This window comes from Lactuca virosa, chromosome 9 (genome assembly GCF_052849685.1).
Source record: "Lactuca virosa cultivar CGN04683 chromosome 9, Lactuca_virosa_CGN04683_v6, whole genome shotgun sequence".
NCBI classification, from domain to species: domain Eukaryota; kingdom Viridiplantae; phylum Streptophyta; class Magnoliopsida; order Asterales; family Asteraceae; genus Lactuca; species Lactuca virosa.
The window spans coordinates 291484033-291501779 of record NC_136434.1 but is presented as its reverse complement, the minus strand read 5'-3'; the positions used below and the strand labels follow the sequence as shown (position 1 = coordinate 291501779).

Sequence of the window (17747 nt, the reverse complement as noted above, 5' to 3'; positions counted from 1 at the left end):
ACTCCTCTCTCTCTCTCTCTATATATATATATATATATATATATATATATATATATATATATATATATATATATATATATATATATATATATATATATATATATATATATATATAGGGTTAGGATCAAATATGAATAACAAATATTGTGTGAATGTGTGACCAAATTCTAACCATTAGATTAAAAATAATGAAAGGATGTGATCTTGAGATACCTATTATTAACATGGACTAGCATGTATTATATAATTACAATTATTAATTATTAGGGCAATTATGATATTTAATAAAGAGAGAGAAATGTTAATTATCTATATTTTAGGCAACAATATAAATTAATTAATAAAATTCAAATCAAATCTCATATGTTATTCATCAATTTAAATTAAATCATTTTTTTATAATACGTCTTAATTTAACACATGAACATATATTTTGATTCTTTCATTCTTGAAGAATATTATTTTATTTAATAGTTTTTTTAGTCTTTCTGTCTTTCGGTCTTATAGAATACAATTTTTTGTGAATTCACATTCTTAAATAATACACCTCATATATAAAATAATAACATATAATTCTTTAAGAAAAATATATTACAATACAATTAATAATATATAATATGAAAATAAGAATCATTTTTATAACATAATATTTTTGGTGATGCAATATTGGGGTTTTTATTCCTACGTGTTTAATTAACATGTGGAATTTATAAAACAATATATTGAAGCAGTCATATTTGTGTTTGATTAACACGTGTAATTTAAAAGATAATCTATTGAAGTAGTCAAATTCTTTAAGAATAAAGTAGTTATATTCTTCAAGAATTAGACAATCATATTCTTTAGGAATAAAGCATGTATAATTCAAGTCTAGTTTTTAAATTAGTTTAGTAATACATTTTCTATTCTTTATTCTTTAAAACAATTAGTATGAATTCTTCAAAAATGATAATTGAGCTAGAAGGCAAAACGGTTTTTGTGCAAGTAATATGTTTCAAATCAACCAAACTAGAAAATTTTTGTTGTTGCTGTAATTTGTTTGTAATTGTTTTTTATATTAGTCAGATTGCCATAGGGAATTTTGAAATAATTAAATTTAATAAGTTATATTCTTAAAGAATATAGTATGTTAAATCTCATTCTTATCCTTTTTCTTAGAATATTAAGTAATTCATTATCAAATAGGTATGCTCCCTTTTTAACACAAAATTGAAAACTTTATTGCTTAAAAGTGATGTACTTAGTTCTAAACTTAGTTTGAAATTAGTTTACGATTAAATATTTCACTCCAAACACTTTGTATGAATTCTAAAAGAATGGTACGTAAATATATATTGCAGATGATATTTATGCTTAATGAATTATTATTTATTAGCATTTTTGTAATTTTATTAATAATAGAAAACGTATTTTCTAATATAATTCTTAATGATTTTTTAAATTATGACTATCTTCTAAATATTGTGTACGTACATTTTGTAATAGACCCGCAAGAAGCACAATAACCACAAAAAGATATTGTAGATGCATACATCTCTCATGAAGTAGAAATGGTAGAAGACAATGAACCATGACCGGGAAAGTAAACTGACGGTTAGAAGTAGAAATCAATAAAGAGGGACGAATTAATATGAACGCGATTTAGGGTATTTCCATAAATATAGGAATGTAATTTTTGGTTATTAAATTGATATTACACAATATTCCTAATTTGTCTTTGGTTGGTGATTGGTCCACAACTGGCCATACATTCACACAATATATAAGGGTTATATATGAACCTAACCCTCTATATATATATATATATATATATATATATATATATATATATATATATATATATATATATATATATGCATGCATGCATGCACTGACATAGGCTTTCTCTTTCTTTAGCATGTTGTCATGGAGGGGTGGTGTTTGTCGTTCATGTCATGGTGGTTGTCAAGCCCACTCCCTTCAAGCGTAAGTTTCGCAATTTGATAGCGGTGATTTTTTCTACATGAATGTGAAACACACAAAAATATATAGAGAACTATACCTTTAGACAATGTACAAATTTTAAGTACACTTGGTGTTAAGATATATTTGTTGAATATTGCTTTTAAAGAAAACATGTGTCCTTTCTGCCCAAATGATTTTGTCTTTTTCCATAACAAAAAAATATATGGATAAAAATAGATCAAAGAGATCGGAAACAAAATGCATATTCTTCTTTTTCAACGACATAAAATTTTGATAAACTCATCTGAACAACAAAAAGTTCGATGAAAAATAGCAACATAATCTTTACTTTTGGTAGCAAGTCAACAAAAAAAAAAGACAGAGTTGTGAGAGATGTGTGAATTAAAACTCGAAAATCTTCATGATAAATGGTAAATTAGGATCGTTTCCTCGTAGAAATAAGTATTGTTCTTATACTAATAATTGACATTATGTGAACGATTGGTAAGTGCGGAATATGAATAATAGTAAAGATTTAATAGTAACATGCCGAGTCAATTGTCAAATTAAAAAGAGAGCTAAGATGTTACATGAAAAACAAGTGGCTTGAGAGAGCCACATTGTCTATATATATTATGACTCTATAATGAGGTGCACACTCCGACCTAGTTTTCCTCTCTATTTATATGAGAGAAAGAAATAGTTGTTTATATACAAATAAATATTCTAAAATAACTATCAATTATCATTGTAGAGCATTTCAACTCTAACAAAAAATCACTAGATTGACTGAATCATAATATAAAATACTTGCTAAACCGTGACATAAACCTTATCTTTTTTATCCCAAATATCTAGAAAATCATTGGTTATTGATGTGAAATATTATCATCCAAGCTAATAATCATGAGAGATATTCTATAGTTTTTGTAGAAAGGTACACAATCCACATTGAAATTATAAATCACACCATTATAGCTACTGCTACTACTTCTAGGTCTCGAACCCATACTATTATAATAATAATAATAATAATAATAATAATAATAATAATAATAAATCTTCACCTAAGGTCAATTCTTATAAATTAAAAGATTTAACATCATGTAACATCAATGTCAAGTTTTTTAACAAATTATGGATTTCTTCGACTTTCGGATGCAACCTTCCACTAGAAACAAATTCATGAACTTCACCATTCACTTCAATTAGGCTACACCCAGGAATCTTTTCTATCTCTTTTTCTTTCATCAACATCCTTTCTTTTATCGCCATCTCAAACTCACCCCCACTTGCATAAACATTCGACAAAAGCACATGCCCACAACTCTCTCCTTCACCTAAATCAACCAAATTCCTTGAAGCCCACTCCCCCATTTTCACATCTCCATGAATCCTACAAGATGACAAAAGAGACCCCCATATCACACCATCTGGTTTCATGGGCATACTTAAAATGACGGATTTAGCCTCTTCAAGTAGCCCTGATCTTCCTAACACATCTATCATGCAACCATAGTGCTTAATCGATGGCTCGATTTTATATCTTTCTGTCATTAAAGAGAAATAAAATTTAGCTTTTTCAACCAATCTTGAATGACTACATGCCATTAGAACACCAATGAAAGTTACAGAATCAGGGTTAAAGATAGATGATTCAAGCTTTGAGAATAACTCAATTGCTTCATTCCCATGGCCATGGATTGCATGACCCATGATCATTGAGTTCCAAGATGATAATCCCTTTATAGGGGAGGATTCAAAGACTTGACATGCTCTTTCAATGCTCCCACATTTGCAATACATGTTTATTATTGCAGTAATCATGATTACATTAAGTTCCAGTTTGTTCTTTATTATGTAATCATGAATCCACTCACCTTGATTCAATGCTCCTAAGTTTGCTGAAGCATTTAATAAACTCACCAAGATGAACTCACTTGGCTTCATCTTCTCTATTTGCATGATTCTAAAAAGATCCAACGCTTCAACCCACTTCCCTGTTCTTACATACCCACTTATCATGTTATTCCAGGAAACAGAGTTTCTGTGAGGCATTTCATCGAACAGAGCACGTGCATTGTCTATGTTCCCAAATTTTGCAAGAGACAAAATCATTGTATTCCAAGCAACAACGTCCATATCCTCACCATCTCCAAAGAGTTGAATTGCTTCACCAAAATACCCACAATTGGCGTACATGTGTACGATGGTGTTGCGTATATAAACATCAAATTGTAACCCTAATTTCAAAATTCTACCATGAAGCTGAGCTCCATTTCCTGCCAGACCAAGTTCTGCATAAGCCTTGAAGACTGATGGGTACGTGAGTCTTTCTGGGTCTACAGATGAATGAATCAACATATCAATAAACAAAGATATCGCCATGCGTGGGTTTGAGCTCCTGGAGAAACCTCTGATGATTGTATTCCAAGTGAAAAGATTAGGGTTCTGAATTTGATTGAAGAGCATGAAAGCATAGCTGATATCCGCAGCAGGGGAGATGGCTGCAAACGACAGCAGGCGAGAGGCGGCAATGGTGTCTTTGATTAAGCCTGTCTTGATGATTTGGGCATGTATGATTTGAAGATCTTTCATGGTAGAGCATTTGGTTTCTAAAATGGAAAGGTAAGGTTGATCTGATATGAATTTGGAAATGGATGTTGAAGAAGATGGCAACGGTGTCAAGGAGCAGAAGCAAGGCGCCATTTTCAGTTAGAGGTTGAAATTCCACATCCAAACTCTTGTTTGGGCTGAATGAATAGTTTCCAGTTTTCCATTGTGCAATAGCTGCTTGTACAGTACAATAACACTTTGTGGCCAAAATTAATATAAATAAACAATAGTAGAAAATTAAGATGGTGTTTGATTTGACCTCTTATGTATTTGGAAAAAAAAATTGTTTTTATGGATATAAAATATATAAAAAAGTCTTTTTGATTTTTTTTTTCAAAAAAAAAAGGTATACGTTTTTTAGGTTCTCTAACTATATGCAGTGACAGAACCAATATGCACGTATTTTCTTCCACGTTAGTAAATATTGGATTTTTTTTATATAGATGGTGCAAACTAGAATTTAAAGTTGCAACTACTATTTTATTAGGCTTAATAAAAAATGAGAAATGATTGGTACACAACAATTTTTATCCTTATACAACAATTCATGTTTTATGGAGTTGTACAATACAATACTTTAATACACAAATTGTTGTGCATGGAAAAAATTTGTTGTGTACGAATCAGTTCCCATAAAAAATCTAAAATGCTAAATCCTAGTACAAGTAAAAGTCCAATTAATTAACCCAACGAAATGAAAAGGGAGATAGGACGGGAGAACAGCAAGATGAATGGTGGAATTAATTAGTTCACTACATACACAACTACATTCAACATATGAAAAAAGAATAAAAAAGAACTAAAATGATGATTTTATGAAGATGTTTTGATTTGTTAAGATCTAACGAGATGGAGCATTTTTGAAAAATAGATAAATGAAAAGGTCAATTTTAAAATTTAATTCTTTTGCGCTAGTTTGTTATATCTAAAGAAATCGTAATTTTTAAAAAAACTTATCTTAATATCTTTTACCGAGATTTTTTTTATCCTTTTTAAAAGTTTTTGGTTTCGCCACTAACCCTATGTTATATTTCTTTTTTCAACCACCATTGTCGTCACCACCATTGCCATCACCAATGCCGCTTTCACCGCCACCACCTCCACCTCCACCTCCGCCACCCCACCACCATTATATTTTCTTTTTTTTTTCATGTAACCACTAGAACCACCATTATATTTTCATTTTTTTTTTCATGTAACCACTAGAAGTTTGTTTTATTTTCATATTAACGCCTGAAAGGTTTTTTTGAGTAGCAACACCAATCGTAACAATATTTTTTTTTTGTTAAAGATGGTTTTTAGAAAAAATAAATCAAAGTTTTAATTGTTAAATCATAAAGATAAATTTTTTGAGTGATTAAGCCCGACATTTTCCAAAACTATAGTGATTTTTATAGAATCCAATGTTTTTTATAGTGGTTTTCATGAAAACTAAAACAAACTCTGAGCGGTTAAATTGGAAAAAAAAAAAAATTGTTTTGGCAGTTAAACCGAAAAAAAAAAGTGATTTTATGGAATTTTTCCTTTTTCATAATATTAATAATTTTATAAAATAATAGTTTTCCCAAATTTCTTTTACAGGAAAACTAGTTTGTGATAGCTTCCCATGAGATTGGTCAATTTAAGATTAACACCTTTATGTTGTGATCATTCAAATGATCCCCCAATACCAATGAGCCCAAAAATCCATCGCATTTTCCTCAAATCAGCAATTAAGTTCCTAAACTTTTTTTTTCTAAAGGAAACATCCTTAAGCTTCTCATCTAATAATAGGTAAAAAATAAGAGTTGAATATCGACATATGCTATGTTGTTTACCTATTACAAATATCATATATTTTAGCTATTAAAAATAAATATTTTCATTTACTTACAAATACTGAAATATTATGTTGTTTAGCTATTAACATATAAGTATTTTAGCTATTAACACACACAAGCAACCAAGCCCATCATGAAAAGTGATAAAACACAAAAGAATAACCCACTTGTTCATCTTAACTGTTATATAATTCATCTCAATATAACTGCCAGAAATACCAAAATCCAAGCCTCTTTTCAAAACAACACAAACAACAAAAGAAACAAAACCCTGTTTCCAAACAACAATATCCCATCATTTGTATCCAAATTTATTTCATCATAAACATATCCAACTGATTCTAGAAGATTCCAGAAATCACAAGTTCTTAAGAGCCGAATCTGGCATTGGTTTTGCAGTAGGTGTCAATCTAGCCAAAAGTGCCTTGTTATGGCAATGATCAGCATCAACAAAATAAAACTCCCCATTAGCCTTAAACGTGACATAAGGTCTATTAGTTTCAGCTATCCTAATATCCGAAAACTTAATAGTTTTAGTCACAAAACTCGCTAGCCACGTCATCATGTCCACCTCAAACGTGTCAGAACCCGGCTGCCACCTCAGCTTATGAATATACGGACTCACAAACCAATGAAGAGCCAAAGTAGTGGAAGCACTCAAGAAGATAACGGAGGATGCAACTGCACCTTTTATGATGACATTCATGTCTGGTGATGTCATGAAGGTGATCACAGGTCCTAATGATACAGAGAGACAACAGGTGGATAAAGAAAGAAGTTTTACTTTTTTTATGGTGCTTGAGATTGGTCCATAGTAGATTAGTCCTGAATCTTTCTCTTGTTTCTCTGATTCGATTCCTTTTTGAGGTCCAATGGTGATCTTGTTGTTGTCTTCGATTGTGGTTGATTGAGATGCGAATCTTGTTTGGGTAAATGGAAGATGATTCATGGGGTTGAAGTGGGGTGTTGTGGTTTGAGATTTCTGAATTTGCCATGTTGCTAATCTGTGAGGGTGGAAACCTGAAGAAGTTGAAAAATATGAAAGATGATTAAAATGTGGGTAAATAACTACTGTTGCTTTGAAAAATCTATCTCAGATAACAAATATTCAAATTATAACGAATCTAGCAAGTCTGTGATCCAATTAAACATGATTTGGAAGACATACAGGATTAACAGAGAGTGTGGCTATCAGTTTGTTGTGATTCTTTTCCTTTTTTATTCCTCAAAACAAATCTAAACGACGGATGTCGAAAGGAGAAAAATTATTTGGATGATAGGTGTGTATAAACATCGATGAACAAACTCGATGATCTCAATCGCAAAACAATACTAGCTTGAGAGGTACGAAAGAAGGGTGATTACGTAGATACAAATATGAACAAGCAAGAACAGTGAAAATTCACAATCCACGAGTTCAATCAGATACTAAACTTTAATGAAAATGAAGAAGAGTTACAAGAACCTGTGTGGATTTTGGAGGAACTCAGATGGTGACGTGTTTGGGATCGAACCAGTTGAAGAAGAATTGATCTTGCCATTTTCTTAAGAATCAAAATACTCTCACCTCAATTCTCTCTCCCTCCCCGATTCGATCTTGTTTCCTGCACAGTTTATTAGGGTTTTGCAGATTATAGGAGGGTTTTCTAATAAATCGAACATATAGAAAGAGTCTAAAGGCAAAAACAAGTTGGGCATTTGGTCTAGTGGTATGATTCTCGCTTAGGGTGCGAGAGGTCCCGAGTTCAATTCTCCGAATGCCCCCATTTTTTAGACATTTGTAATTTTTTGTTTTTAAAGCAGAATTAACTTTCTTTCATTTTATCTTTCAGTTTCAAAAGTAATGTTGGAATAACATGGAGCTAGGAACTTGGCTATGGAAATGGAATACGAATATTGCCGAAATTCAAGATAATATTTATATAAAGTTGTACACAAATAAGTAATTTTTTAGAATATGATCTGTTTTGTCATTGATTTATTTACATAGATTTTGAAAGAACTTTTTTTTTAATTAATAACTATCAAATAGAACTTTTTTAATTCCACGTAGCCGAGTATTTGGACAGAATAACCGTTAGGTACTAAGATTTATCCAAAGTGTATCTATAAAAGTGATAGCGTAACAGCTAGGTATAAGCGTTTGTTGGCAAACCGGCCCACACATCAACTAGATAAAAGCGTTTCCCAGCGAACCGGTCAGTGTAATAACTAGGTATGATGTTTTTCTATAAATTTGAGTCAGCATAACAACTAGGTATAATATTATCTTTAAAAGTTGAGTATAGTATCAATCGGACATAATATTATCCTAATATTATGACATAATTATCTAACTAATATACAACTAGTAATAACTATGAAATACTTGTATTTTAACATGTATTCCCCCTGAAAAGGTTTGGCAAATAGGGTTGTGAACTCACCATTGATGCGTGAAACCACTGATGTATGGTAGAATTCGGGAGTCTGTAACTCGGGAGACGCTCATGAATCAGTAGCACGACGATCGAGAGAGAGAGAGAGAGATAGGTGCTTTTTTCGGGTGTAAGGAACTGAATGCTATAACCTGCTATTTATAGCCAAACTTTCGAGTGCACGTCGTGGAATGTGTGCTGCACAATTGCGTGTGAGCCACAGGGAGCTGTCACGTGTCATCATCTCCTCGTGCCACGTCATCCCATAACCTGACGAATCGAGTGTAGAAATGCACGTCGCGCGCTGCGCGCAAGTATACACGGGGTGAAAAATCATCTTCAAAAATTTGTAACTCTCGCATACGAGCTCCTTTTTCAACGATTCTTATGTATTCGTTTAGGTCTCGACGTACACTACAACTTTCTTTTTGGTCGTTTTGGCTAATTCCAACTTTCGTTTTTAGCCTATATTTTATAACATTTATGATTTTATAAAAATCATAACTCTCTCATATCGGTTCCGATTTAAGCGTTCTTTATCTCAAATTCTTACTTTGAGTAGTATTACGTTTCTCCTTTTAGTGACTTTAGCTAAAAGTCAACCGTTCTTTTCGTAGTTTTTTGACATTGTAATTTCTTATGTGCAGTAGACTTTTATATCTTATACAATTCATAACTAATTTATATGAGGTCAGATTTTTATAAATTTTATATTTTCGGAATTGCGTCGACGTGTACTTTATATATATATATATATATATATATATATATATATATGTGTGTGTGTGTGTGTGTGTGTGTTTTGGCGCACTAAATTTTAGCTCGTTGGACGATTTGGCTGTTTTTTCTTATCTGAATTAATACGAACTCTTGTATTTTTATCATAATTGATATATACTACGTATTAAATTTGTTGATGTTTGTCACTTTTAGCGGTTAACGACCGGTGACAATTTTCGCATATGTTACAGTAGCATAGTAAGCTATTAAAGGATTCATGTGATAGAGAATGGTATGGCTCATGTTGTATTGGCAAGTTCTTGGTGGGATGTTGACTGGGTTCCTACAGCCCGGTGGGATGATGGTCGTGTGCCTAGAGACCCACTAGGTGCTTCTTATTCCAATGGTTGGATGGTGTCACGGCGTGGCGTGAACCATCATAGGTTTCATTTTTGTGAGTTGACCCGACTGTTGTAGTAGAGACTCATGTTTTAGATCAATAGTTGTTTAGCATGGTCGGGTGTTTGAGCGGTGTGGAAATACTACTGATGGCTCAGTAGCCAGCGGCTTTGGGCTGGGCTTTGGTAGGATGTTGACTTGTGGGAAAATTCATGGTTATATGTGAACAGCTCCTTGTTAAGTTTCTTCTTATGGATTCTTGTTTGTTTTGTGATAATGATTTTGTGAGAGTTAACTACCAATTATGGGTTTCGTTTTAGGTGTTTTGGATGAATCGTTAGATGATTGTGCACCTAAGTTGTTATGGGATATTAGATGTGTAACATCCCAAAAATCGTGCGAATATTTTGGATTATAAAATTAGCATATAAAACGAAATAATGAATGTAAAATGTATATATGTGGAAAGTATGTAGAAATGAATTACAAAAATGCAAAGTTCCTACTTTGGAACCATATAAAATAAATTACAGCATGATCGGTTACGAGTTGTAAGTTGTAACGTAAAGAGGGGATTACAATGTATGTAACCTAAAATGAATTAGCCAAAACCGAGGTCGTAGTAATGAGATATTAGTACTCAAATTTGCAAGAAAAATATGGTAAAATGAATACTTTGAATATTTCTAAGTATCAAATTTAAACCGTAAAATACTAATGTTTCGGGCTAAATAACTATAACGATATATGATCAATTGAAACGATACTTGAACTTAACATGAAGTTAAGATGAAGAATAAAAGATAGAAACAAGAATCAAGTAGATTGAAGTTCGTACGAAGAGGATACGAACGCAATATGTTGATAAAAATTTAAATTTGTTAAGAAAATGTCGATAACTAAAACTAAGTTTAAAACCGAACCGGATATGGGATGATGGATTTTAAAAGTTTACATTCATCTATAATAGCTAAAGAATAGTTCCGAATGGCCGGAAACGTTTTCGGAATAACCGAAAGTAAAATCGTTATTTTTAGAAAATAATAACATTAGTTAATATGCCAGAAAATAATAACGTTAGTTAATATGCCAACTTTGAAGGCTTGCAATCACTTCCCGACATCCAAATTGAGCATACAATATATCATTTGAAAGAGCTTATGGCATAATAGATAACGCAAGAAGAATCGGGTAAAACGGAGTTCGGATGAATAAGTTACGGACGTTTGAAGTTGACCGAAAAACAGGAAGAAAGACAGCACCAACGGCAGCTGACTACCGGCCACTTCGACGGCGCGTGGAGCGAGTGGTGGCGCGTTGTCGGTGGCAAAATGTTACCAGCTCGATTTTTTCGATAAGCTAAGTGCGCCCATGTCAATCAGTGTTATTTCGGGTAAAAAACTGTACCAAGTATCATGAACAATTATTGAAAATTGAAGTTATATAGAATTGAGTTTGTAAGAAATTCATGCGTACTCTAGTTTCGGACACCTAATATTTTTTAAGCTATTGGTGGATTGTATACCGAAATGACTCGGTATTAATAATACAAGTCCCTATAATGTTGTCACGTGATTTGGTGAAAGCACCGAATTCAACACCATTAGTGACAAAATATATGTAAACCTTAAGGAACTCTGGAAATTTTCCAGAGTATAAATGACACTAAAAAGTTATACAGGGTGTCATTAGGATAAATAAAAGAGATATGGGTTGAAACATTATATGAAATTTAATACGAATATTTTATCGATAATTGTTAGGAAAGTAGCCAAAAGAGCGAACAACTAGCTGGGAATTTTATAGTTAGTTAACCTAACTACCAAGGTGAGTACTTGGCGAATTTTTCCCCGTTTGGGATATATGGCAACTGTATTTGAATAAAAATAAATTTACAAGGTTTTCTGAGTATTTGGTATAATACATGATCTAATAGATTTTTTTATTATAATTGTTATAAAAATGAGATATGGAAAAACAATTATAACTTTTATATAAAAATGCATCACGGAAATTGTGTGTTTGAGAAGTCAAAAGAAAAGTGGTGCCCATGCATACATTGAATGTAACTGCATAAAAGTTGTGTATAGGTCCAAACAGAAATCCCAGAAAAGGGATTAAGACTCTACTGGGGTGGTACCTCCCTTCGCGAAGTAGATGTCTTTTGCTATTGTGGTTGATTTGCTCTTCCTATCTTGGGCAAATACCATGCCAGAGTGGTATGTCGCGCTAGGGTGACAAAAATGATAAATGGAGTAAACTGTCAGTACATTGTTTTGTTGTATGCATTTCATGCATAGCATTGCATGTATATAAATTAAACAAACAAATTTACAAAATGAGAATATGAATATTATTGTGTCAAACACCCAGGTAACTCACTAGACATATTTGTCTTACATATATATTTTTTTAATATGCCATGTATCTCACGTGCCGGAGCTCCATGTGAAAATAAATAATATATAAAGAATAAAGTCTGAGGCTCCATGTAAGATATTCTGCTCAACTATGGTTTTGTATTAAGTTTGTAACACCCAAAATATTGTAAAAATTATAAACACTTATGGACTTTTGTAAAATAAATTTTGTATACATGACTAATCGTTGTTTTTTTAAAATAAAAATAAGTTTGTAAAAGTTCTATAAAGTTGGGGGTGTTACAATTTGGTATCAAAGCTATAGTTTACGCAAATTAGGTTGGGAATTTTCCAAACCTAGGCGTAAACTGTTAAATAAATAAATAAATATTTATATCTGTACAAATATGAATAGTAAAGTATGAATAGTAAAATACAAATAGTTAGATACATAAATAGTAAAATACATGAATAGTAAAATACTACAATAGTGAAATACATGAATAATACCGTATATATAAACAATACGGTATATACAAGAATACTATCGTATACATGAATCGTATGGTATATACAAGAATAGTATCGTATACATGAATAGTATGGTGTATACATGAATAATATCATATGTATGAATAGTATCGTATATATGAATAGTATTTTATGCATGAATAGTACTGTATACATGAATAGTAACGTATTTATGAATAGTACCGTATATATGAACAGTTGAATGTGAATAGTTATTTTTTTGGAAACTATTAAGTTATATGCAACAACTGGCGGTGTCCATAATATATGTGTAACATCCCAAATTTCGAGTCCAAAAATTTCAATTTTAATATAACGATTTGGAGGACATTTATCAGAAAACATCATTAAGTAATATCATTTAGTAAACCATAATCTCATGTCTGAAAATCATATCATAAAAATAGTAATATTGTCAGAGTACAATCCCAAGAAATCTCGTAATGCGGAAATCCAATGTGTGTGTATTATGTGCAGCTACCGCGTCGGCTCCTTCCCCTTCGCTGAAGAGGTACCTGAAACAAAACTGAAAACTGTAAGCACGAAGCTTAGTGAATTCCCCCATCGTACCACATACCATATAATCACATAGCATACATACTGTCGGGCAATTCTGGGGTGCCCGACCTACCCGGTACGGCCATTCTGGGGTGTCGACCTACCCGGTACGGCCATTCTGGGGTGCTGATCTACCCGTGTCAAGCCATTCTGGGGTGTTGACCTACCCATGTCAAGCCGTTCTGGGGTGCTGACCTACCCTTCGGTCCTATCAACCGAACCTCGGGGACTATTCCACCCCCTACTGCTACTATCACATATATCATGCCATAAACATACTACCAGACATATCTGGGGGTCCGACCTACCCTTTGGTCCTGACAACCGAACTTGGGGACTATTCCCCTCCTACTACCACTATCACATATAACATATCATGCCAGCATATAAACACATCAGGTAGTAGCAAGCCTAGATGAATATCACAAAGACAATTATCTAACATACAACTCCTACTGGTGGGCCGGCATTGTGGCCGTAGACCCACCGCTACTAGAAGGTAACTCACCTCGCACAAGTGACTGCTGATAAACTGGGTGAGAGATCTCTGTCTGCTGCTGCTCCGGTGATACTCCGGCTATATTTCCCATAAAACACTCAGTCAGAAGCTGATAACTACTTTTAGGGTAAAATGACTATTTTACCCCTGGCCAAGTCAAAGTCAAAGTCAAAGTCAACTTCCAGTTGGCCTGACTCGCCGAGTTGGGCTGCCAACTCGTCGAGTCCCTATCCTTTCATCTGTCCTCCTTCCCGGCTCTACTCGTCGAGTTTAGCAACGACTCGACGAGTTCTCCCTCTAGAACAACATCGAATGAACCTTCATCCGACTCGCCGAGTTGTATGAACAACTCGTTGAGTTTATCCTCATCCTATGAACAAGTCCAGTCAGTGGCTCGCCGAGTTGTATGAACAACTCGTCGAGTTCATCTTCAAGGGTTGGGAGATTGCCTTGGACTCGCCGAGTCGGCTCGTGCACTCGCCGAGTCCTATGATTCCCAGGTCTATGGCTAAGTCTAATACGTTGGGTCACTCCCCCAGACCCCTCTAAAACCCCTCTAATACAACCGGGTTCCTTTGAACCACAACAGATTGGGGACTCAAGCCTCGAACTCGCCGAGTCCCAAGAACAACTCGTCGAGTCGAGATTGTTCAAGTCTTATTTCTTGATTCCTGGTGTACAACACTTGTCCAAAAGATAGATCTAGGCTCCTAAGATCGATCTAGCACGTAAAGTTACAAACTTTATGTGCATGCATGGGAGAATAAGCTCAAATGGCCCTAAAAGAGACTCTTAAGATGCATGGGGCTCTCTATGTCCATAAAGCCAGTCTCTTTCTGCCTTGTAGTCCCTTAAGGACCTTGGATCTGAAGTCTTAGCCCCCCAACCATGCTTGCACTCATGGTTGGTCACCAAGAATGGCTCCTAAAAGCCCTAAATCACCCAAAAAGGGATCTAAAACATGAATGAGCAAGGTATCGACTTTATACCTCCAAAGAACTGAAGATGATGCACAAACTCAAACTCCTCTGGTCTCCTCTTGGTTCCTCAAGCCTTTTCCTTCCTTCTTATGATCACAAACCACCAAAATCCACCAAGAATGCCTTAGACCTCACAAAACGATTAGGGTTTCTGAATGGAGTGTTCTAGGAGCATAAAGGGACGATGGAGGCTGTATAAGGAGGTTTAAATAGGGTGCAGTACCCTTAGATTAGGGTTTTGTCCAGACAGGGCCTACTCGTCGAGTCTAGCCGCCGACTCGCCAAGTAGGTCATTAAACTCTCGGGTCCAAGTCGCTTCTACTCGACGAGTTGGGCCATCAACTCGCCGAGTCCCAGGCCAAAATGTGATATAATTGAATGAAAATTCATACCAGGAATCGGGTACTACAAATCTCCCCCACTTATTTTAGACTATGTCCTCGAAGTCTGCTGCTCGATCCTGGAAAAGCTCGGGGTAATGCTCCATCATCTCGTCCTCCGGCTCCGACATCCACTCCGAGCCCTTTCGGTGATGCCATTACACCTTCACCAACTCGACTCTCTTGTTCCTCAGATCCTTCGACTTCCGGTCGAGGATTGCCACAGGCCGCTCAATGTAGTTCAGGCTGTCATCAACCTGAATATCCTCTAGGGGCACCACTATCGAGTCGTCCACCAGGCACTTTCGCAGCTGGGAGACGTGGAAAATGCTGTGGATCTAACTAAGTTTGGCTGGTAGATCCAGCCTATACGCCACCTTGCCCACCCGGACTATAATCCTGAACTCCACCTATCGCCCCAGAGGTATCCCAGGAAGCTCCTTTGGGAACACATCTGCGTAGTCCCGCACCACCGGAACATCGCTCACCGTCGCCTTACCCGCCTTCCGGGTTTCCATAACATAGGCGACATACCCAGCGCAACCCTGCTGTAGGTAGCGCCTAGCCCTCGATGCTGAACATAATGTGGGTCCACACTGTGGCCTCTCGTTGTGGATCACCAACTCTCCCCCACTTGGGGTTCTGACTCGCACTAACTGTTGTGCGCAGTCTATCACCGCCCCATTAGGGCTCAACCAATCCATGCCTATAATCACCTTGTTCCCATGCAACGAAATGGGAACCAAGTCTACCAGGTAGCGCTCCTCGAATAGCCTCAGTACGCAATCTCTGAAAACTGCTGATGCTCGCACCGATCGGTCGTTGGCAATCTCAACCTCTACAGGGCAATCCAACATGCCCGAAGACTCAGGGAACCTCTTGCTAAGTGCAAGAGAAATAAAAGATCGAGTGGCACCTGAATCGAACAACACCTATACTGGGATACCGTTCACATGGAACGATCCCATCACCACATCGGGTGCGGCGCGTGCCTCCTTGGTAGTCAACTGGAAGGCCCGACTCCTCACCACTGGAGCCTCTGTCTTGCCTTGCCGGCCATCCGTAATCCGCAGGGTCGTTGGGGCTGGTGCCTTCACTAGCGCTGCTGCTATCAACTGGGGGCAATTGGACTTTTTATGGCCCCTCTGGTTGCAGTGGAAACACAACAACTCGGATGTCTGAATAGTCGGTATAGGGGCGGTACAATCCCTGTTGAAGTGCCCCGTCTTGCCGCACTTGTAGCAGCCCGACGATCCCAACCTACAAGCTCCCTCATGTGGCCTGCCGCATTTCCTGCAGCGGCCCTATCCCGACTGGCCTTTCGGCCTAGCGTCTGATCCCTTGGGCTTCTTCCCCGAAGCCCCAGTCATCTGTCCCTCCTCGGCCTTCCTCTTACGGATGTGCTCCAAATCAATCTCTCTCTCCCTTGCCCTGGCAATCATGGAATCCAGGGTAGGACAAGCTGAAAAGCTGACATGCTCCCGAATATCGGCTCGCAGCATGTCGTGATAGCGAGTCCTCCTCATATCCTCGTCTCCCACATACTGGGGCACCAATAAAGCCCTCTCTCTAAACTTTTCGGTGATCTCCGCCACTGTCTCAGTCGTCTGCTTCATATCCAGGAACTCCCGGGCCAACTGCTGAAGCTCCACCGTAGGTGCGAACTCAGCCCTGAACCGGGTCACAAAATCCGGCCATGTCATAGCCTCAATAACCGAGGCTCCCAGAGAGTCACCAACCGACTCCCACCAATCCCTGGCCCTGTCCCTCAAGCATCCTGGTGCATATCGTACCTTCGACCCCTCGGGGCAGAAGCTAGTCAACTGTGCAGACTCAATGTCTGCAATCCATCGTCTGGAAACAATGGGGTCCTTCGCCCCATGGAAATCCGGCGCACCACTGCCCCTGAAGTCCTTAAAGGACAGTGTGCGTGATCCTGACTGGCTGGTCGCCATGTCACTCCTGAACGCCCTGAGGCGATCCTCCATCAGCTCTACTATCCCTTGCTTGATCGACCCAAAGATAACCGGGGTCGCATCTAGGATGCCTCTAGTGATATCTGACGTGATAAACTCACGTATCCTCTCGTCCACTGGCTCGGAACCTGAACCCGAACCCGATCCCTCTCCTGAACTGCCAACTGCTGGTCTAGAACGTAGTACCACCATTCTGTAAACACATAATGACAACCGTCAGAAATACTGGTACAACCAGCGGGATCGTATCAACCACAAGTTCCCTGGTCTTGTCCCAGCCTTCCTCTATTCAAGTACGGATCCTCTGCTTTCAGTAGTACGGGCCCATACTACTTTCCACATCTATACGTACTTTCCTCAAGTACTGGCTTGACTCCACCAAGTCCCTTATACTACTACTACTACTACTGCTGATCTCATGCTACTCTCATCCTAGGCTTGCCCTAGGGTAATCTCAAACTTACTCTCCACCATCAGCTGCATAAGAAGTCCCTGCTACCTCTCCCTAACTAGCTCGCAAATACTATTACATATTACTCAGACTAGA

General features: G+C 36.6%; 2 protein-coding genes and 1 non-coding gene across 4 annotated transcripts; 1 reads left to right on the top strand and 2 right to left on the bottom strand.

The window, feature by feature from the left end:
• Positions 1-2967: 2967 nt before the first annotated feature.
• Positions 2968-4726, bottom strand: LOC145136069 (pentatricopeptide repeat-containing protein At2g42920, chloroplastic-like). Of its 2 annotated transcripts, XM_079070266.1 has the most exons (2): positions 3825-4726; positions 2968-3494 (listed from the first exon to the last, which is right to left on the bottom strand). In XM_079070266.1, the coding sequence occupies exons 1-2, from the start codon at positions 4651-4653 to the stop codon at positions 3025-3027; spliced, it is 1299 nt and encodes a 432-aa protein (XP_078926392.1). In that variant the 5' UTR covers positions 4654-4726; the 3' UTR covers positions 2968-3024. The 2 variants fall into 2 exon arrangements, with proteins under 2 accessions (XP_078926392.1, XP_078926391.1); XM_079070265.1 differs by having other exon boundaries at positions 2968-4726.
• Positions 4727-6526: 1800 nt separating this feature from the next.
• On the bottom strand, positions 6527-8006 carry LOC145141448 (uncharacterized). The gene is made up of 2 exons (XM_079074736.1): positions 7846-8006; positions 6527-7400 (listed from the first exon to the last, which is right to left on the bottom strand). Exons 1-2 carry the CDS (start codon positions 7919-7921, stop codon positions 6739-6741), a joined length of 738 nt encoding a protein of 245 aa, XP_078930862.1. The 5' UTR covers positions 7922-8006; the 3' UTR covers positions 6527-6738.
• Positions 8007-8072: 66 nt separating this feature from the next.
• Positions 8073-8144, top strand: TRNAP-AGG (transfer RNA proline (anticodon AGG)). Its single transcript has one exon. It is a non-coding gene; the product is annotated as a tRNA-Pro (tRNA).
• The last annotated feature ends 9603 nt before the right edge of the window (positions 8145-17747 follow it).

What these genes read in the sequence shown, in the direction of transcription:
- LOC145136069 (XM_079070265.1), bottom strand. Translation starts at nt 4,653, where the DNA reads ATGGCGCCTTGCTTCTGCTCCTTGACACCGTTGCCATCTTCTTCAACA.
- LOC145141448 (XM_079074736.1), bottom strand. Translation starts at nt 7,921, where the DNA reads ATGGCAAGATCAATTCTTCTTCAACTGGTTCGATCCCAAACACGTCAC. An exon ending in TTCCTCCAAAATCCACACAG is followed by an intron (nt 7,401 to 7,845) that starts GTTCTTGTAACT and finishes CAACTTCTTCAG; the next exon opens with GTTTCCACCCTCACAGATTA.